At 27.9% G+C, this 23,292-nt stretch overlaps 2 protein-coding genes across 5 annotated transcripts in view; one reads left to right on the top strand and one right to left on the bottom strand.

Annotated features, from left to right (window-relative positions):
* Nucleotides 1–5,999: 5,999 nt before the first annotated feature.
* Nucleotides 6,000–16,969, bottom strand: EMC6 (ER membrane protein complex subunit 6). 2 transcript variants are annotated; one of them, XM_075370463.1, is made up of 5 exons: nt 16,832–16,969; nt 16,017–16,177; nt 14,313–14,405; nt 11,953–11,972; nt 6,000–6,179 (listed from the first exon to the last, which is right to left on the bottom strand). In XM_075370463.1, exons 1-5 carry the CDS (start codon nt 16,866–16,868, stop codon nt 6,149–6,151), a joined length of 342 nt encoding a protein of 113 aa, XP_075226578.1. In that variant the 5' UTR covers nt 16,869–16,969; the 3' UTR covers nt 6,000–6,148. The 2 variants fall into 2 exon arrangements, with proteins under 2 accessions (XP_075226578.1, XP_075226579.1); XM_075370464.1 differs by lacking the exon at nt 11,953–11,972.
* Nucleotides 16,970–17,061: 92 nt separating this feature from the next.
* Nucleotides 17,062–23,292, top strand: part of LOC142327421 (NADPH-dependent diflavin oxidoreductase 1) — a 33,585-nt gene continuing 27,354 nt past the window's right edge. For 2 of the 3 annotated variants that reach the window (XR_012756983.1, XM_075370461.1), the window contains exons 1-2: nt 17,062–17,289; nt 19,709–19,891. Coding sequence is in view for 2 of the 3 variants with exons in the window: in XM_075370461.1 (XP_075226576.1) it covers nt 17,201–17,289; nt 19,709–19,891 (272 nt within the window). In the remaining variant the exon portion in view is untranslated. Of the gene's footprint in view, nt 17,290–19,545; nt 19,585–19,708; nt 19,892–23,292 lie in introns of those variants that run through there. The other variant, XM_075370462.1, reaches the window with a different exon arrangement.

Raw genomic sequence — 23,292 nt, 5'->3', positions numbered from 1 at the left:
TTTAGTGCTAAATTTGTGTATACAAACATTTTTTTATAGTATCTACATTTAGTCACATCTATAAATTCATTGCTAATGTATTTGTACATCAAAGTATGATATTACCACTTCTTGAATTGCATCATGGTTATTTTTGGTTCAGTGTTAAGTGAGAAAGAAATTCATTCTTTTGTCATGTTTGAAGTTTTCCATCAGAGTTTTGAGGTCTGTAGCATTCCTTTAATATTCAGTCACAGCTTGTAACATTACAAACTGTATGTATTATATACACTCTATAAATATATAATTAATGAACAGACTGTCCGAGATGAAACAGTCTAATTTGAACTGTCTGTAATACTACATGTATTTGATGCATTAAGAAGATTGAAACAATGGATAAAATATTGTGAAGTTTTGTTTGTGCAATCAATCACACCATTTCTACATGTTCCCCCATGAGTGCCACTGAGGATGTCTAATCAATATTTGATTTCTCTCCAGGTAGCCTGCAGCGAAACTGTCTCAATAGCAGTTCTAATCCTTTCATGAAGCTGTTCCAGAGTTGTCACTTTGATAGAGTACATCTTGTTATTAACATACCCTCACAGGAAGAAATCCATGGGAGTAATATAAGGTGGCCAGAGAATTGAGAAACACCTTTCCTGTCATGTCAGTGTGTTCCAGAGTTCCAAATGCCAGTGTGAAAGTGCTCCATTCTGCTGGAAGAGCAGATTTGGGTGTTGATGTCTTATCTGAGAGAACACTAAATTAACTAACATATCAAGATATGTGTGGCCAGTGATAGTTGCCTCTGCAAAGAAAAAAGGTCCAATAACTTCATCCTTTATTAAGGATGATTCTCTTGGCATCAGGAGGGTCTCTGTGATACTCTGCACGAAAATGTTGTTGAAGCAATAATGGACCCTAATTCTGCATACCTGCCCATAGTTTGAGCTTTTTCAGCCTTGTCATTTTTCAATTTTTTTATTTTCAAAAATGATTTTCAGCATCTGAAATAAAAACGATCTTGCTATTACATTACATTATTTAAATTTCCACATCTAAGCTACCATGTACCAACTAACAAAATTGCCTTAGTTGTTTATTATGTTCAGTATAAGTGTTTCAAATTAGAGCGTTTCGTCTCGGACACTCTGTGTATTAAATTAATTATATATATTATTAATATTTATACGGATCAATTTTAAAAATATTTCATCATCATTGTAGTTGGCTTTTAGAACAGCTAGAATGTAGTTGTGTACTTTTAGATATTAATTATTTATTTATTATTTATAATATTAATTATTATAATGTAATTATTTTTGCTTTAACAATTTAATTATTATTAAAAATAAAAGTGTAAAAAAAAATTTTTTTTTATTATTTTTTTTTAATTAATTTATTATTTTGTTGTCACTTTCCTAAAAAAAAAAAAAATGTATATTTAATGCTATTTGAATAATGGATCTGAATGTCTAATTCTAGTTATTAAAATCTGATTTAACCTTTACTTAGGCTTTAAATGACTTTATTGTGTGTGTATATATTATATCGGAAATTTATTATTATTATATTTTATGAGATCTTTTTCTATTTCTTAAACAGATTTAAATGTAGACATTATGTTAAAAGGTGATGTGTCAAATATAGTCCATTACTTATTGTAGAAGAGATTGAGACCTTTATACTAAAGGCACTTCCACCACTTGGTTTATTGTGCAGTTACCAGACAAGAAATAAAAGCCTCCAGGTAGTCTACTGGTCCACAGCCAGTCTCCCAGTGCATCAAGTATGCACTGGGTGTATCTGAGCACCATTAACAGGTCTTAATAGGGTCATATACCAACCAAAAATGGGGATGAGAGGAATTAAGATAAAGAAAAGGACAAAAACTGTCAAATCAGAGTAAAATGTAATGCTTTCCATCTAGAAAAGTAGTACCAATCATGTCTACAATCTCCCATCTATTTAAATGGATATTCTTCTTCTTCTTGATGGATTTACCTTGTGACAGGTTTCAACTAGATAGTTTTTTACACCTTTATCAAACCTGTGCTTATCTTTTTATCTGTCAAATAACTTCTTTCCTTTTACACCTACCCTATCTTTCCTTTCTTCTACCCTTTTCTCATTTTCCTTCTATTTTCTCTTCAAGTATCCCAATCTGTATACAGTCTCTTCTCAAAATATGCCCTATTTATGAAGCTTTCCTTTTTCTTATTGTTTTCAAAATTTTCCTTTCTTCTCCTATTCTTAGTACATCCTCATTTCTCACACTGTCACTCCATCTTTTTTTTTACTGCTGTCTTACATAGCCACATCTCAAAACTTACCAATTATTTTTCTTCTTCCTTTTTTAATAGATGTTTATTACTGATCAACAATTTTGAATTGACCAGCTAAGAAATATATTGAAGAAATATGCTTTTCACGTGGAAGTTAAAAACTACCCAAAAATGTAAATTGTTCCTAAATACTCCACCCACACCTGGAGTTCTACAGCTTGTAAAAATATGCAGTTCAATTGGAGATAAATAAATCTTTTATTCTGATCAGTAGATAATAATATATAAATATATAGATCATGTCAGCCTAGATCTTTACGTAAACCATTCAGCCACTTTTTTCTAGAAAAAGCTGCTTACTGTTTGTTTTTATGTGAATGGATGAATCTCATTGTAGATTCTGTTTTTAGCATGTCTCATATATTATGAAAAATGTGTGATAAAAGATCACTGATTAAAATGATTGTTTTTACTGAATGAATGGATAGTATTTGACTACTACTACTACTAGATCTTGGTCCCTGCTGTCTTTTATACTGATCTGCTTAACAGCAAATTCTGAATAAAACACTACTTCTAATTATTGTTACAGAAATGCTATATCTTGCAACATTGAACAGCAGATCAACTAGGAAGTTTCTTGTTAAAATGAACAAGACTGCTATAAAGAAATTAAATATTAAAACTAGTTAATAAAGAATAAGACATAGATGTTTGAGGGGCACAGTAGTTTCAGCAAACGTCAAAAAGGTATTGAGGATGATTATCACTAAATAAAGGTAATATAAGATACCAAGATATTCAGGATATTTCATAACTAGAGAAATTAAGAAAGATATCTGTGAATTTATGCAGTGTGAGATATTGTAGAAAATCTGTTATTGTTCACCTTCTGATGGCATTCAATAATATACCTATAATAAATAATTAATAGTTTTAAAACAACTCAAGAATTATTAAAACTAATATTTTATTCAGTATCTTGGCATCAGTGTATACATTTACAGATTCTTTGCAATAATGTTATAAAGTTAAATGGCTGCTGCAGATCAGTTAACATTAATTTGAACTTCATGGCATGATTTAAAAGTTTTACTAATGTTTTCATATTTATTGTAAAATACAGCAATATACACACAAAGTCGTAATTTCTTCAGCTTAGGAGCACACTAATCTCGAGCAATATCCATTTAGAATTAGTTAAATTATGTTGATATAGTATCAAGGAACTTCATCAATTACAATCTTTTCAGGTCATTTTTGGTTGGTTTTTATAAGTATTATGTTTCAAAAACCCCAAAATAAATGGTAAAGTGAAAATAAGTCTTGAGGTCTACTAACCCATTCTACTTCTCCTTTACAACTTATTCAATGATTAGGAAATTTATCATTTCAAATTTATTACACCTTTAGAATGTTCAATGAATACTTACTGTACCACTCCTTCATAAAGCCAAACAATATTTGATTGTTATTTATCAGCCAATTAGTAAAATGGATGGCTGATGTGGGAGTCTTAATCTCAAATGAGTTCTTTAAAGAACCATGTTAGCTCACCATAAGTAAACAGCCTCTCTGGTAGTACTACCCAGCAGAGGAAGGCAGTTTCTATTGATGGCTCTCTGTCCTGATCATAAAGGACTAATGTCCTTTGTCCCTTAAAGATTGACAAATGGCTGGTTGGCACACAACAATTTGTTATAATAACACAATTATCTAATTGGTGTAATATCAGCTGCTTCGACAGCCGGTCATGCAGCAAATTTAATGATAGAAGTACCCATGTAAGGTAGCTTCATCTGAAAATATTATTGATGTAAAAAACTTAGACGTGTATCAGATTTTTGCATCATAATATATGTAGTATAGTTCTTGACCTGGTGAATAAAATAAAAATCATCTTAAATAGTTTATCATTTAAAATAATTTATTATTTTTAAGAATTTCATGAATTGAAAAATTATACTGCAATTTTCAAGGAGAGCTTTCTAAACTGTTGAATAGGGGGTCTTCAGTAGAGGTCTGTTATACTTTCAACAACTTTTTCTCATTGGTGGGAGATTTAGATTGCCCCAAGCAAATACATGAAGTTAAGCTAATTATTTCTTACCATTTTACTGTATTTTGTTGAAAAGTAAGTATTAGAGTAATTTTAATTTGTTAATAGTGTTTCAAATAAAATAAGCTTATTTGCAGCAGTAAGTCATCTGATTTATTAATATTTTCTTATTTATACTATAACAACAAGCTTTTATCCCATAATAGTTAATATTATGGATGTTAATGAATTTTATAGAACATTAAAATCCTATGTCTGACTAGTATTCATACCTGGGACACCTGAGTGAGAAGCAGAAATGCTACCATTCGCCATATATATATATATATATATATATATGCAAAGTATGTACAAATTGTTATATTTGTCTATATGTTTGAATTGTTTTATTACAGTCATTCTCACACATATTTTATTGAATATAGTCTAAAGGTGACACAATAGAAGAAACTCCTTTATAAAGTTTCTCATCATTTTATTTGTTTGTGGGTTTAGAATGCTAAACCCACATTTCTGGTTGCTGATACCTTAAAAATAAATACAAAAAGGATAATAATGAGAAACAAAAAAATAGTTATTGAAAAATGTTTTTTTACTATTGACTTTCTCATATGTATATAAAAATCATATATATTATTTTTATGTATATATTCATGTATATTTTTTTAAAAGTAGTACTTGTGTAGCTGTAGATACCTACATCTACTTCCATCATACAGTCACACTCAGTTTTATAATATAATAAGTTTATAATATTAAGCTGTTTTCATACTTCTCTAATACTGTATAATAAAGGTTAAATTTAAAGAGACCAATTATCAAAGGTCTACTTAACCTTTAAAGAATCCAGTAAGATGGCAGGTACTGTATGTAAATAAACTTCTTTAACATCTTAAATTTTTAGAGAAAGTATACAGAGAGAATCAAAAGTATGGAAACCCTCTCAACTTTAAAACCATTCCAGATTGTTAACTTTCAAGATAAGGTTAACTACTTTAGATGAGAAATAGAATTTCAGCCCCTTCTTGGGGATTGGCCCAGAGGTTGTAACTCAAATATTTTAAATATTAACACCCTTTGTGTGATATATTATTTTAAGGTCTCTTTAAGACAAGAAAAATTCTATAAATAAAAGGTTTATTCGATGTTTGTAGCCAAAATGGCTGCATGATAATCTTCATTAAAAAAAAATATGAAGTATTTTGATATTCTGAGTCTGTTACAATGTCTACTTCTGTTAGCTAATATTTTTTCTTGTCGTATTAGAACAACAGAAACAAGGTATGGAGATTTATTAGTTAAGCATTAATCATTATTAAATTAAATCATGAATAAATATAATTTTGTTGAGTAGGATTCATTTCAGCATTTTTTTTGCATTATTTTTCGCTTTTGCATTATCATCGTCCGAAATAAAAAGGCTTTAAATAAAAATAAAAAAATTAACTAACTACAAACAGTCTTTTCAGCATACCATTTCACCAGAAATAGTCATTTCACCAGAAATAGTCATTTCACCAGAAATTTCAATTGAAAAATCCTTTTTAATTTTTTTTCATTGAAATTATTCTTTAGATGCACATAAACTATCATGATAGTTCTCGAAGGACTGCACTCTTGGGGAATAGTGACAACAGGATTTAAGGAAGGAAGAGTAACATTTTTCATAATTTAAAGTAGTAAATATTTTATTTGATATTCAATTTTACCCTAAATATAAGTAATATTAACATAATTTAATAAATTCAAATAACAATCTGATACAAAGTACATGAAACAATATTTACATATTTTTGGTGTATTTAATATAAAAGAAATGTTAATAAACATGTACCATACCATAAAGGAATCTGAAATTTAAATTAAGGAATTTTGTTACTACAATAATAATGTAATAAAAAAAAAATACTCTGCACAACCTTCTTCTAGGAAGGTATACAGTCTAAAATTTTGTTACTAATTACTCTTCTTGTGATTAATGAAGTCAGAGCTGCTATCTTTTTTCTTTTTACTAAGTACATGATTACTGATTAGGATTCATTTCAGCATTTTTTTTTTCTTGGAGGGCAAAAAACGCTTTCGCGTTGTCATTGTCTGGAATAAAAAGGTTTTATATATATATATATATATAAAAAATAATTAACTACAAAGTATTTTCAGCATACACAGTCATTTCACCAAAAATTTCAATTGAAATATCCTTTTAATTTTTTTTCATTGAAATTATTCTTTAGATGCAGATAAAACATCTAAAGAATTTTTTTTTGTTAAACAAAAAAACCCTAAATAAACTAATATATGAAAATTCATTATCACTAAATATATTCATCCCACACTAAATATACACCATACATTTCTCACAGTGAGGCGATCCATTCATTGCTGTTTATAGAGCTAAATTTAAAAAAAAGCTTTAAATTCTTCCATATTTAGCATAGATATAGCCAGATTATTCAGGTATTGTATTTGATCAAATTAAATCATCTGTATGTAGTAAACTTTACACAAGAACAAATTCTGTTTTTTCAAGAACAAGGGAGTAACAATGAGTTAATTCAAAGTGGTCCACAAACATTAAGAAAATTCTCTCATCGGGTAGAGTGGAATTAAGAGGCCCAACTCAGCATGTATATTGCCAAAAATATAAGGCACATTCAAAAAATAATGTTAGGCTATTGAAAAATTGCAATTTATTTCTTAATGCTGTTATTTAAAGAAAGATCACAAAAATTAAACAACTTTCTCTACATTGTTTCTTCTGATATTAAGAAACTGGTTGTAGAACTAAACCACTTTTTGTATACTCTATAAAATAATACTCATGTAAAGATAGGCTACGTTGTACACCATCTGATATTATGAACATCATCATTATACTGTTCATTGGCAATGAAATGCTTCAAATGCAGTAAAAGATTAAAGTTATTGTTAACTCTGGGTTACAGGGGGTATAGTTTTGTTCCAGCGAATTATACATCTTTAAGGTTTCAAAATAGAATGTAGCATTTATTTCTTTACTATGTGTCACAAAGGAAAATCAGAGGGAGTCTGATTTAACAAAAAATTAAATTCACACAATCTTGAAGGTTGAAATTCTTCGCTTATATTTCTACTTTTTTAGTAAATATTAAAGAAATTGTGCTCAAAAATATTTATATTTATGTGCTGTACCAAATTATCATTATCAATAGTAGCTGCTCACTGTTGGTCACACATCTTCATCACACATGTATTCCTGTCAATAAAATTGTCCACTCTCTTTTTTATCATGCAATCACTCAAGATTTTCATTTATATCCTAGAATTCATAAATCTGTGGATGAATCTTTTGCTGATTTCATATTTCTTTATTTCAGAAAGGCAGATAACAGACTGTATTTCACACTGTAGCCAAGTGGCTACATGTGAACATTCCATTAGCTTTTCAATAGTGCTTCATATAAAAATAGCTCTTCCATTCTTTTTAAACAATGCATCAGGAAATTTACAGAGTAAAAAAATTCAGTGCCATCTTTGTAAATTATTCTGTTTATTTAGATGTGTACAGAATATATCTTCACATTTATGTTAATAATATTATTATCTTAATTTTAGTTTTATCTCAGTATTTAATAGAAAAACTTTCTACCAATTAACAGTGTAAAAACTATGATCTCTGCTTCTTTTGCTTTCCTAAATGTGTGTATTTTTATTACAGACAAAGAGACATACCTTAACAATGACCCTTTTAGTAGGATTTTGTATTTTACTACATCTATTTCGTTATTGCTCTATATTTAATTTCATAATGTATAGATAAAATTTATTGTTCATATAAGATAGTTAAATATATGACAGTTATAACATATTTTTACTAAGAAATAACTTTTAAACCTCCACACATACTCACAAACAAAATCATTTTTTTTTTTATATCCCCTAAGCTTCAATATTATACACAACATAGGAGAATAGAAGATTTTCATATTTAAGGTCTTAATTAATCTGAAATTTTTGCTTATCATAAGTTTACAGTTTAATATAAATTAAACTTAAATTGATACGAGCAGTTGGACCAATCAAGAAATGAAAAATGAATCTGTTAACATACAAACTATAGACAGTGCATCTTACGAGGAATCTGACATACTTCACTCCTTTTATCAAAATAATAAAAAAAGTTCACATAGATCTGGAAACATTTCATTAGCGAGTTATGGCTAGCAAAAGATTTCACCTGGAATTCAGCTTCCCTGGTGAGATGAGATCATACTGAAATTTTTAGGGCATTAATTAAGGGGCAAAATGAATAATTTCCTATGGTTCTTGACCTGAAAAATTGAATAAAATAGGTTCCAGAACTGTATCTCCATTAGTTTTCATGATATTCAAAGTAAAACTAAAAAATTTGCTGTCAAAAAGCGTTTTTTTTTTTAGATTTGCAAAACAATAACTTTGTTAAATGACTAATAAATGTATAAAATTTATTAACAAAACTTATAGAGAATTTAATTCTAAAAATAGTGATAAATCCAATAAAAATCAAATAAACATTAAAAAAAATCATATTTTACTTTTCTGGGGTGAAAAACGCATGTTTAAATACGATGTATTTGTTTTAAAAAACTAAATGTTAAAAATTAACTAAAAATAAAACAATCTTTAAAAATAATTAAAATATATCTTAAAATAAGAAAATTAAGATAATAAAATTACCATTTGCTTTATGGAAAATGCTATAAATAGCTTAAACACAGTAATTTAGATATAAACAGATAGCTCTAAAAAATCGTAAAGCATAAGATAACTTTGTTTCATTATCCCCTAAAATTGTTTGTATGTTAGCCCCTAGGTGAAACTTGTGATGTATTCTGCATAACAGGTACAATCCACAAGCATGTGATGCACTGTTAGTTGGCAGTCACAGCAAGCACAAACGGGTGTATCTGTTCCTCATCCATGAGTGAGCCTCATATTTTATTTAAGAAGGAATAGAATAAAAATAAATGAAATTACTTATTTTGAAAATCTTTGCAATCTATTAATTTGTTTAAAAAAGACGGTTAACAATAAACACAGTATATATTTTGTTAATTAAATACGTACAAAACCGTTTTAAAATATTCTACAAAAACAGGATTTCAAGAATACTGTATTAATTGAAGTTCTTTAAGTTTACTGAAAACCTAAAGTTGGCAACACTGTTCTTTTCAGAAACAAAATTTGAATTGAAGTTATTGTACAGTTGTTCAACAATTAACTATTAATCATAACAAATCTCTTATCTGATTTGTGTAGTGTACATGCATTTTTTATGAATTTGTATAAAGTATTTGTCCTTTTTTTAAAAATTGAGATGCTATTCAAATTTTGAAATCAAGAATATGCAGATAATATTTTCATTTATGGTTTTACTAATGGAAATACAGGCTGCAAAACGTGAATATGAACAAAGATTACCAAATAGCAGAATACCTACTCACGAAAAATTTTCCTTAGTTCAATAACTTATGAACTAATGGATCTTTCTCAGTGGTTGCTTGTTCCATTGAACATCTTGTAGAACATCCTATAATTGAACAAGAAAATGTCATTCAAATAGTACAGCAAAGTCCTCAACTCAGTACTCGCCAAATTTCAAATTGAACAGGCATATCTCGTACACTCTGGAGAACACTAAAGAAAGAGAACTTTTATCTTTATCATTTGGAAACTGTTTGAAATCTTCAATTGGGTGACAGTGAATTAAGATTAAATTTTTGTCGATTGGTACAAGAAAATTAAACTATTGCCCATTACATTTTATTCACCGATGTATCTATTTTTACAAGAAACAGAATACAAAATCTGAAGAATAGTCAAGGTGGTCAATTGAAAATCCAAATCCAATTAAAAAGTCAAACTTTCAAACTTGATTTTTGATAAATATATAATATGGTATGATTGGAGACCAGTTAATTGGACCACTTATTTTTTTAAACCGGATTTCTGGTATTGTGTATAAAGATTTTTTATAAAATCATTTTCCAGTTCTGCTAGAAGAACTCTTGAAAAACGGCAGCAAATGATATTCCAACCTGACGATGCACCAACTCATTATTCTATAGATGTTAAGACAGCATTTAAACTTAAGTTTTCCAAGTGAATGGATTGGTCAAGGTGGACCAATTAACTGGCTTCCTATTCTCCGATTTTAATACCTTGGACTGTTACCTTTGGGATCATTTAAAGGAACTTTTTTATGCAAAAAAAGTAAATTCAAATGAAAAATTATTGAACTGAATTTTAAACGTTTTTGAATATCTTCAGAACGACCATAATACTATTAAAAAAGCTTCCTTTGATGTTATACGTCACACTAGATTTTGCATAAACTATCAAGGAGATCATTTTGAACAGTATCTATAAGATATGATAATTAAATTTAAAAAAATTAAATACAACAATTTTTTTTTAATATACTGAAAAATAAGCCATTTCCAACATGTAAGTCATTTCATTTATTTTTTATTGTTTCTTCTTCAATAAAATATGATTTTTAGAAAACATTTATTTGATTTATTTACATCACTATTTTTAGCGTTAAATTCGCTATAAATTTTACACATTTAAAAATAAAAAAGTTATTGTATTGCAAACCTAAAAAAAAAAACAATTTTTAGAGTTTGTTTCATTTTTACTATAGATACCATGAAAACTACAGGAGACAGAGTTCTGGAATCTATTTTATTCAATCTTTCAGGTCAAAAACCAAACAAAACCATTAATTTCACCCCTAATTAATGTCCTAAAAATTTCAGGACGAGCTCATTTCACCGGGGGAAGCTGAATTCCAGGCAAAATTTTTCGCTAGCCATAACGAAGCGTTTCCAGAACTATGCTTATGTGAACTTTTTTCATTATTTTTATGAGAGGAATATACCTGTGAAGTATGTCAGTTTCCTCGTGGGCCATTCTGTATATATCAGTTATATTAAATAGAACATTTCTAACATTTTATTAGTGTATTTTCTAACAGCTTTTGCATTTGACATCAGCTGCTGACTGGTTCAAGGGATGTGCGTTGCGGTTATCACACTTTGTGTTACATTTTTGCAATTTACTAAAATAAAGAATGCTCTGTGGCAATCAAAGTGAAAAAAATTAAATAAATATATGTTTGTAAGATCCATTATACTGATGCTATCACACCAGATAAAGTTTATTGCTATTTGTTAACTTCATTAGTATATTATGTTCCTGAGAAAAGAAAAGCAACACATTACAGTACAAATTGCTTTGTAGCAAAATAGTATATGCAGAAAGAGAAAATGTTCTTATTTATCACTAACATAATTAAATTCTGCTTTAACCAGAGAGAAAGAACTGCTATGTTTGTGCTGTTACATGACACCAACTAAATAATCTTCTTAAATGAAAAACATACTGTTTGGAAGTAACATGTTTTACTCATTACAGTTTTTGTTTTAATCCAAGAAGATATTTAAATAAATTATTACTAACAGCATCATGAAACAGCCAGAAAGTAATCATACATTTTTGGTATTGTAAAAAATAATTTTTGTCAGTTTTAATTTTTACAGCTGGAAAAGTAATGTGAAATACATATATTATGACCCAATGAAAGCATATAAAAAAGGATACGTCCAAAATAAAACAAATGTCTGAAGCAAGTATATTAAGGAAAAGTATTAAATTAAATATTATAAGTAACAAAATTAAACTACACTTTAAATTAATAATACTTATCTATATTATATAACTTATTAAAAATAATATTACTTTAATTTTCCAAATCTCTTTTCTTCTATGTGATTCCTTATTTGTGTTTCATTAAGACGGTTCTTCATGCAGGAAAGATGTATTTACATTAAAACAAGTAAAATATCTTTTCTTAACTGGACATACAAATCATTCTAAGTCTCCAATAATCCATTCTCTATATATAATTAATTGAGTTTGCTTCTGAAGCTTACATAATTCTCATTTAATTGTATAAAATTTAATTTTATACAATTTTTTCAACTTTGAGATACAATTCCTCTCATCTTAAGTAGGTGTCCTTGCTTTCTTCCAAAACACAACTGTTTCTTTTAATTCTAACCATGCACTCTTTTATCACAAATAAAATACGAGGTGTGATCAAAAAATACGGTGAATAATTTTTTATTAAAAAAAGTAATAGGGTTACATAGAATTCGATTTAATCTCCTTCAAAGTACTGTCCTTGGCTAGCAATGCACTTATCCCAATGTTGACTCCATGACTGGAGGCATTTCTGGAAGGCGTCTTTCAGCTGCTCGGTCATGGCCCTCTCAATGTCAGCAGTGGTGTCAAAACGTTTTCCTTTAAGCACAGTTTTAAATTTTGGAAAGAGCCAAAAGTCACATGGTGCTAAATCCGGTGAGTATGGTGGATGTGGACAGACAGGAACACTTTTTTCGGCCAAAAATTCACAAATGAGAAGCGAGGTGTGACACGGTGCGTTGTCGTGGTGAAGAACTCACCACTCAAGAGAAGCTCATTTTCGTTTATAAATCGGTCATACCACTTGTGGGCAGTCTTCAAAGTTACCTCATTATCGCCGTACACTGATTCTAACATTTTGTGATATTCTTTGGCATTGGCACTCTTTTGCAACTTAAAACAAAACTTAATGTTAATGCGTTGTTCAAAATCCATGTTGTGCGACAGACACGATAAACACAACCTCACTCTAGCGGCTCTGGCAGCTGACCGGCAAGCTCGAACGTGTTACAACTTGTCCCTGCCTGTCTCAGTTGATCACGCTATTGGACAAATTACAGTATATGGATGTAGCGTCGGCAGTTGCCGCTATAAAAATTCATTCACCGTATTTTTTGATCACACCTCGTGTATATATATATATATATATATATATATATGTACAGTATATGGATGTAGCGTCAGCAGTTGCCGCTATAAAAATTCATTCACCATATTTTTTGATCACATCTCGTATATATATGAGGTCTGTAAATAAAGTATTGGAACTGGTGTTCAGAAAAACTTTTTATTTACTATCCAATTATTATACATGGACTCTACTACCTTCAAAATAGTTCCTGTTGGAAGGCACGCAATGCTTCAAATGGTTTTCCCACTCTTCATAGCACGGTTGGAACTCAGAAACTGGAATACCCTTCATATGGTCATTGTACATTTTTTTTGTATGTTTTCTACTGTTCCAAAATGGTGTCCTTTGAGATGTTTTTTTGAAGTCAGGAACAGGAAAAAGTCACACGGACTCAATTCAGATGAATAAGGTGGTTGAGGAACTACAGGAACGTTTTTCTTTGCCAAAAACTCATTAATTGAGAGTGACAAGGTGCATTGACATGATGCAGCATCCAGTTGTTTTTGATGGCTGGTCTTATGTAGGCAAATCTTTTCTGCAGTCTTTCAAAAATTTCTCAGAGGAAGGGAAAATTTTTTCACTTTATTCTTTCATGGTAGAAAATCTTCCTAAGGACAGTACAGATAAAATTCTGACTAAATAAGGGCCACCCTAAAACATATTTTTAAATAACAAAATGTAAAATATGTTTTAATTATATTTAAAATCTGGTTCTAGATTTGTGTTTTGTTTACTATGATCATTCTAAAATATTTTCAAATAGCCTTCTTTTCTGTTTGATATTGGCGACAGTAATTTTTATAGAATTTAATTTTAAATTTGATTCAGTTATTCATTTATAAAAGATAAAAATTCAAATATCCATAATCAAAATTGTTTGAATTAATTAATATGGTACAGATTTTTATATTTGTCTAAATAATCCATAAATAATAATGATACTGAGATAAATTTATCCTTATAAGGTTACAGTAGTACTGTACTACTTCTAAGAGGTCCTGTCTGTAGATCTTACCCTTAGCATACATATATTCTATATGATCATTAGCCCTGTTGATAAAACAATGTGATAAAGCAGGTTTCTTTACAACTTTTTTCATCAAAATTTAATTATGATAAAGGATACAAATAAACCACCAAAGAATCCATTAGTAAGAAGTGTTTTCCGACTTATAAAATATTTCTTCCACTGTGGCCCTGCTTTCATCAAAAGAAGTCCCTAAAACAAAACAATATCTGCAATTATATAATTGTATAATGGCTATAAGTAGTTAAAATGTAAATTCAAATATAATTTATTACTTACCTACCATCCAAAATTTATTATCTTCTTTAAGATAGAATGTGTATTTAAATTTCAAATAACAAGTTTATTAAGCAGATACCAGATAACTCTTGAACAATAATATAATGAACGATACCTATTCCTTTAAAACTTATTATAATCATCTCATAAACTAATATTTTTAAATAGTGGAATTTGGTGCAAATTTATTAAATGTGAATTGAAATTTAACAGTTTTGATAAAAACCCTTTTGAAATACATTCATTGTCAGTAGTTTTATTTAATCTGATATTGACTTTTGAAAGTTAAAATTTAAATAACTGAAAAAAGGGTTATTTTTTATGGCTTTGAAGCAAGTTTCATTTTTTTTCAAAGTTTATCTTATTTTAACTTTTTTAATTTTTTTTAACAGAAAATATAAACAACATAAAAAAAACCGGAATGCTCCCGGTACAGAAAAAATGCTAATGCCAAAGTCTCTTAATGGGTTAATAAAAATAAAAAAGGGAATGCTGTAGTGTGTATTTGTGAAATATGGTTACAGAAAAATTAAATCAGGTTAATTTTATAATTATACTGTACTATAAAAATCCAATATTATTTAATTATTAAAAAAGAAAACTATCTAAAACATATGCTAAAAAAAATCCATTTATTCTTAAAAAATAAAAATAAATAAATGTCCATCTCATCAAATTAATCAATGAAATTCTTTCTGTATAATTCAACACAACACTCAGCTTACGAGAAAGAATCCTATATACTTTTGATGCAATTTTTAATAAATTACCAAACCATTTCAAAAACCTTCCCATCAATTTGTTAAAAATATAATTACAAAAATTTTCTTAAAATTAAAATCTGTAGATGTATTTTTAAACAATAATAATAATAATTAAAAAAAGGTGATATTTTCCAGTATTCATTTCATCATGTATGTAAATATGTGCTCAAAATAATTTCTAATAGCGTCTTCTAAACTGTGAATTATTTTATAGTCAATTTTAATATATTTATGTTATCTATTTAATATTTATTTATTTACTATTTATTTATCTAACTTATATATTTATCCTACTTTTTTTAAGTAAATAATATGCACTTTAATCATATCAAATCTTTATCTTATAATATATGTTTTTATCATTTTTCTGATTAATGATGTGAACTCTCAATATACTGATCAGAATAAAAGATTTATTTTATTTATTTATCTTCAGATTGTTTAGGCAGGCAACATAATTTATAAAATTATAACAGTATTATTGAAGCAACCCCTTTGTAAAATAAAACATAAATTAACAGAGAATACTACGTTTTAGGAGAATAAGGGTTACATAAAAGAAAAATAAGGGTTGAATTGAAAACTCTATTTTTGGGGCTTAGTTAAAAGCTATTAAATTCTATATATATATGTAGGTGGTAATTTTATTATAAGAAAAAGAAAACATTGTTGCTTTATTGCAAAAAACTGTTACCATTACCACATTATTACTAAAAAAAAATTATTATTACAGAACCTATGAATAATATTATAGACTTACCCATAAACCAATTACAGCAAACACATAAAACCCGAATCCATAAAACCCAGTAAATCCAAGTAATCCAGCTGTTCCTCCAGATAGTGCTGCCATTGATGTTCTACAGTATTCAACCACTGCTGCATTATTGCGTACTGCACTTTCACTGTAAGCCACTAATTCTGTAAATTAATTCACAAATTGATGACAATAAAATGTTATTTAGTTCACACTAATTTATACAAAACCATTGTATTAATAATTGAAGTAAACCATAAACTTAACGGTAATTAGTTACGAAATTTTTTCGATATGCATTTCCAAGGAAGACAACTTTTTAAAGACTTTAAATATTTCCACACCCAACATAAAACTACAAGATTAATTAAATCACACAGTACTTTGAGGAGAAAGTTATTTGTACTGTTTTGATACAGTTATTTCAGTTCAATCAAAAGTCAAATACTAATAAAACTGGATAACAATTCAATAATACTTACAAGTTCAGCATAAATAGAAACTGGCTTACCCTATGCTGTCAGTTATTAAACTGTTAGCTAAAATTAATAATTGCAGGCATATAGACTCAGATTATTTTAGTAATTTGGACATTTAAATTTATAATACTGTTGGATATTTCTAATGAAAATTCAAAATTTTGTTGATAATGGCCTCTAATTAGCCTCTAATCAAAACAAATTGATTATAACCTCAAAAACTGAATAGATTTACCAAAGGATCTTTCGATTAATTTTCTTTCTTCTTTAGGATTTAAAATTCCCATAGTTTCTAACATTATCTGAATAAAGGAAATTAATAAAAAATATGAAGCATACCTCCTGATTTTTCCAGTTTCGTTTTAACCCTTCCCATTTTCGTAAAGAGAATTAAGCAATCGAATACAGACTATAGAGTTAATGACATGACAGTTGCAACTAGATGGTTTGGATAATCGTTTGCATAGATATCGTTTTTCCGTTTATCGACATATACAGACAGTAGTGTTTCGATAATTATTGGGTCGACTGTTACGAAAAGTGTTTGGTGATGTAGGTTTAAAATTTTCAACTATTGCTGGCACTGTATGGTTATGTGTTATTTTACTGAGTTTTATTTCGTAAAGGTTTTATTATTTACATTACTGTGTTTTTTGTCAAACATTTTCAGTTCTCTCCGTTAGTGGTGTTCTCGAGTAGATAAGTAAAATGCAAGAAAGGAAATTTTTGATATTGTATGGAAGCCAAACGGGAACTGCACAGGAAATAGCCGAAAAGATATGGAGAGAAGCAAAGTGGTACATATATGTTAATGACGTGCATTGCTTCTTAAGTTTTTTTTATCTTAACCGATTATAACTAGTTTATTTAAGATACCACCCAGTACAGTTAAGATATTTGAGTTATTTTATATCTAATCACCTAAAACATATTACCCTAGTTGCAAGGGTAATTTTCATGACTGTACAGCTTATTGTGTAGGCATTCTGTTTTAAATCTTTGGCAGGAAGTTGTTATTAAAACATTCTGTTATGATATTTTTTTAGTTTTCTAAGCAATAGGGATTTTTTGGAAATTCCTTCTTATGGGAGCCCAGAAACTGGTTTTCTATTTTGTTTTATCTTGTTATTTAATTGTATAGATAATGAGTTACTAATATAATATTTATGATGTGAAAGTACACAATAACTTGTCTTTTTTACTGCATAATATTTTTCTGCATACCTGATCAAGTTAATTCACCAGAGCTTTTCATGAACACCTATTGATAAGAGACATTTTATACTTTTTATGTAAAACCTCATCATTTACTGGTAAAATAAACAATTACATTTATGTAATTTCTGAATAATTAAGAAAGAAAGCATCTAAAACTAAAGTAATTTTCAAGTATATCACCAATATTCAAGAAAAATACTAGTCATTGTTACTGCAAAGCCAAATTGTGTATAGTTGTCAAAAGAAACTGCAAATAAAAAAGTAGCCAGAGTATTACAAGACAAAAACTTGGGTAGAGGGTAACAAATGTTTTGTAGTTTACAGTGTGACTTAACTGCAAATGTCAACAGCTGAAGTTCGCTAAAACCGGACTAGTGGTGGAGGGGAGCAAATGAATAAATGTCAAATTTATTATTCTTTTATGGTGAAATTCTGTTTATTTAGTATGCTACACTATCTGTACAGAAAAAAATCACTGATCATTGCATGTTAAGGATTTTTTTAACTTTTAAGTGGTTAGACACTATTATCTTTGAGTTTTGGATCGGTAGATGAAGAGAACAGGCTGTAACTCTCCAAGTTGCCACTTAACTGTGCCAACTAACATTTGTTAGAATGTTGCAGGCCTACTGATTTCTTTCAACATAAAATATAAGTCTTCATATATACTTCTATGTGTTTTTATATTTATTTATGATTGTAAAAATAAATAAATATATATATATATATATATATACACAAAAATTTAATTATTCTAATTTATACTAATTTTTAATTTTACTTTAGTAATAACTTATAGTTAAAATAAAATAGTTGGAAAATTAAATTAAAAATTTTGATTGAATTATTACAAGTAAAAAATTAAAAGTATTACCTGGGTATAATTTGCCACTATATGATTTGTTTAACATCATTTAAACACTTATTCAATCAAGGTTATATATTATAATGCAATTGTTTGTGATATGTCTAACTGACATGATATAAATTATTTAAGTTAACAAAAAATCACAAAAAATACCACATAATTCTACTGCACTCTTAATTGCATATCTTCATCATCATCTTCTGAGAAGCATGAAGTATCACCTCCCAAATTGATGATGAAATTTGTTCATCTATAGGCCCATGCATCTCTTGATACTCATCGTAGGTTTTTTATCACATTTGCAACATTTTTTTTTTAACGTCGATCAAAGATTTTACGTACTGCTTTTCAATTGTTAGTTGTCATGAAATTCAGATTGCAGCTGTACCCAGTTTTTCACTTGTGTCCCTATCTTCTCAATTGGATTCAAGTCAAGATGATGTCATGTTAAATGAATATAATAGGGCTTTCCATTAGTGTTTTATCTTTCTTAATGGTTTTCAAGTGTTTTTTTTTTGTTTTATTATTTTATATTTGTGTTGATGATGAATTTGGTGCGTTATTTTCTTTAGCATTGTGATAACATGCATTATCCAATATTACTACACTATTTTCTGGAAAATTAGGCATTCATATTTCTCTTATTCACTTTGAAACTACACTGTTATGTTCACCTGTTCTAACAACTCTTTATTCATGTGGAAACTTAAAATTTCTTACTCTTGTCTTTCAATATATTTCCACCTAGACATTGTGTATAAATTGATGAAAATTAGTAGTTTGTTTTTTAAAAAAAAACAACATAATTCATTATTAGTAATTGTTTTATAAGAGGGATTACATAACAATAGTAAAATAAAATCACTATATGAGAAATTAAATTTTGCATGATGCACAAGCTAGGCTAACATTTAAAGATGCTCATGGTTGTAAGTGTCCTTGCAGGTTGAGCAGTAAAGAGCGGTGTACGACATTCATCTGCATGCCAGTTCTCCTTGTACAAGGTGTATGTATCTCATTTTATCAAAAGTCTTAGCTAACAGTATATTTTCTTTTCTTTTTTGGTGATTAATCTACCAACAGTATTATTAGATGTTTTCACTAAGTACTTTTGTTCATTTTCTTTTCAGCTATCACTTTAATGCTAGAGTAAGAGCAATGGATGAGTATCCAATAACAGAATTGCTATTTGAACGCTTAGTTATTTTTGTTTGTTCTACGACTGGACAAGGAGACCAGCCAGACAATATGAAAAAATTTTGGAAGTTTTTATTAAGAAAAAATTTACCTTCTAATTCCCTACAGAATGTAAAGTATGATCAGATATTGATGTTTATATACTTATTATTATACATTATTTAATAATTTAAGAAATTGCATTCTAATAGCAGGTTTTATTAATTTATCAAGCATTAATAAAAAAAAAAATTATTAGTTATTGCTTTTGTCCTTCGTTTCTGTTCATAGAATTCTTCTTTTTCAGAATATCTTATTTTTGTTTTTTATTTGATAAATTAATAAATAAAATAAAAAACATCAGAATAACTGATATCTACACTTATAGTTATATGTAATAACTGTATATGTGGTAAAACTGTTGAGATAGTTGTTTTCTGTCTCAGTCACTGAAGTAAAATCAATTATTCTGCTATTATTATCTGATGGTAGATAATGAAACTGTTTTTTTAAGTACAATACATTATTTTGTAATATAGTATATTTTAAAATAAAAATTGTAAAAATTGAACAGTGAAAGTTATTATGAAGCCAAATTTTATTTGTTCATTATTATTTATACCTTTTCCATCACTGGTTTTTATTACACATATTTTTTGAGTGTGTTAAATTTTTCACTATTGATTCTTAAATTGAATTGTTTTCTTGTCTAGAAAATATACACTTATTTTTTCTGATTGTTTAGCAAAATTAAATTTTTGTTGATGTTCTGTTGATTGTATGTCACCCAATTTTCATATTGTTGGTTATTTGTTGAATTATCTATATGTACTTGTTTTTCATTGCTAATTTTTGAGTTATTTATAAAATAAAGCTATTGCCATCATTAATTTTATATTATCATGTTGAGATTAGATAACACTGTTATGTATTATATCTGGTTTCTTGTTATTATTAACAACACTCGTTATTATTATGGCTACCACACTCTATAATAAACAAATCAGTTTTGAGCACATTATAATAATTAACAGAATTAAATAGTTTTCATAGAAATCTTATACATATTTTGGAAATAGAAGATAATAATACATTTTACATTTTGGATTTCATAAAAAAAAAAATAATTAAAAGCAAATAAATACTGGGCATTTATGAAAAATCAATATTGCCAGTAGTAATGTTAAGCATTAAATCAATATGTCTGTACCAGGAAAAAACAACTTAGTATAATATATGATTTATAGAGCCTTAAACTGTGCAGATTGCAGTACTAAGTTAAATGCAGAATCTTATTTAATAAAATACATAGTAAATTAAAATGGTTGTAATTTTAATATATAAATATAAAAGTAAATAAAACAAAAATTAATAAATTCCCAGTCATTTTTACATATCCCTTTAAATGAAAACACCAACATATAATAAAAAAATTAACTAAAAAAAAAACTAATGAGAGAAGTAATAATTATAAATCTAATTATAATATTTATAATAAAGCAGGCTTATATAAATAGAATATGAGGAGTAAGATTTTGAAAAAGAATGACAACTGGAACTAGAAAAAACACATTGAATTTTGATGATCAAATGACAGAAAATAAATTTCCATTCTAGAAAGTGTGACTAGAACGGAAAATTAGTGAAAAATTTAAATCCCATACATCAGATAACATACATATAATAAAAAATAGTGATGAAAAAAATTAATGAACAAATTAATTTTGAAATGATGACTAACTTAGGAGGAAAATAAATTGAACTATTTACATTTAGAATTATATTTTATTTTGATAGTATATAGTTTCAAAGAATAGGTCCATTTTCTAATACCAGATTATAATAGTAGCAGAATAATCCATTCTACTATAGCTACCCTAAAGAAGCAAATATATCTATAAAAGTGCTTGATGAAATGAAAGATAAAAAGGTTGCTGTTATTATTATTATTATTATTATTATTTTCTTTTTTATATATACTATTTTTGCATGCAAATTAATCTGAACATAGATGTTATTCAATAAAGAGTAATTATATTTAGAAAAAAATCATACCTGTACAATCTGTGAATACCAAGTAAATTAATATGTCCTGAAGATAATAATTATTATTATATTTTCTGCTAAGAACACTATGACTTCTATGTAAAGTACTCTTTCCCTTTCTTAGCTTCATTCTTTTATTATATGTTGATGAATTTTGGAATAACTCCATTGTTAAAACTTATTGTACTGGTACTTACTTTTGCAAACACATGAGGTCTTTTAAATCAAAAACAAGATTCTAATTATGCAACGCATTTAGTAAAAGAACTTACTACCGCAGTAAGTTAATACCACAGTTTAAATGGAAGAATTGATGAAATTAATTCATAATTGTATTAAAGGAAGAAGAATGAACATTTTAGAAAATTTATAGATCTTCGAATTAAAAGTAACAATAAAATGGATCGTAATGAACAGATCAACAATCTAGCGAATGTCCTTTTCAAGAACATCTATTTTCTGAAAACAGGAAATAGATAAATAAAATTAAAGATAAGTAGAACCATTAATAACAAATAAACAAGAAGGCTGAGTAAGGCAGACATCAAATAAAGAAAGGAGCGTTGACTAAAAGCTACATAAAGATTAACAGAAATTTAAAATTTATAGTTTATTATTTCAACATAGAAATAATATAAATAATTATTATTATTAATTATAAATTATTATTAATCTCTCCTTTATTCTTAATCAATTCATGTACATGTTTTGACATCAATTGAATAAGTGTATTACACATTTTTTTATTTCTTCATCATGAAACCATATCGATATTATTCCTTTAATGAAGTCAATTTTTATGTTACAATTGATTTTTGAGATTTGATTTTTGACTGTTACCAAAGAATTTCTGTTGGGTTTTAATCTAGGGAATTGCATGGCTACAGAGCAGTACTCGCTTTGACAAATTTTTCCACTTTTTTTTTGGCATGGTGCCAAATCTTATTGGAACACTCCGTCACCTTATGGGAATTTGTTTTGAAACTGTGTCACAACCCTTTCCTTCAGAACCTTGATATATCCATCAATTTTCAACATAACATTTACTGAAAGTAATGAGCAAGGTCCTTCAAATGTGAAGTAACCCCAACAATGTTTTTTTTTGGGGATATTTAACTGGTTGTTTGGATATTAACCCTTTGCCCCTAAACATAAATATGTGATTAATTAGAAAATAACATTTTTCCATTCTTATTTGGTCCAGTTAGCATGTGATTTAGCCCGTAAGAGCCTTTTTGCACATTGCTGGTGTTAAAAGCTGTTTTTTATCTGGCTGATGAGCTTTCTCTGTTGCCACAAGAACTCAGCATCTATCAATTATCATGTGCAAATCTATTTCACTGAGTGCTAATTCTCAGTCCACAGCAGTTAATATTGGATCAAATTTACTTTTTTTAAAATTAATAACCAATCCTGAGTTTTTCTGTTATGACCACATTTGCCTTACCTTAGAGATGAAAAAAAACCAGTTTCTTTAAATTGTTTTAAAATA

This window comes from Lycorma delicatula, chromosome 7 (assembly GCF_047948215.1).
Source record: "Lycorma delicatula isolate Av1 chromosome 7, ASM4794821v1, whole genome shotgun sequence".
In the NCBI taxonomy this organism is placed as follows: domain Eukaryota; kingdom Metazoa; phylum Arthropoda; class Insecta; order Hemiptera; family Fulgoridae; genus Lycorma; species Lycorma delicatula.
Note: the sequence above shows the minus strand (reverse complement) of the source record. Positions and strands in the feature narration are given on the sequence as shown.

Excerpts from the sequence above, each read along its gene's own strand:
- EMC6 (XM_075370463.1), bottom strand. The coding sequence starts at position 16,868 with ATGGGAAGGGTTAAAACGAAACTGGAAAAATCAGGAG. Across the intron at positions 14,406-16,016 it reads TTGCTGTAATTGGTTTATGG|GGACTTCTTTTGATGAAAGC; the intron begins GTAAGTCTATAA and ends GTTTTGTTTTAG. Across the intron at positions 11,973-14,312 it reads GATTCTTTGGTGGTTTATTT|ACATTTGTTTTATTTTGGAC; the intron begins GTATCCTTTATC and ends TACTTGCTTCAG.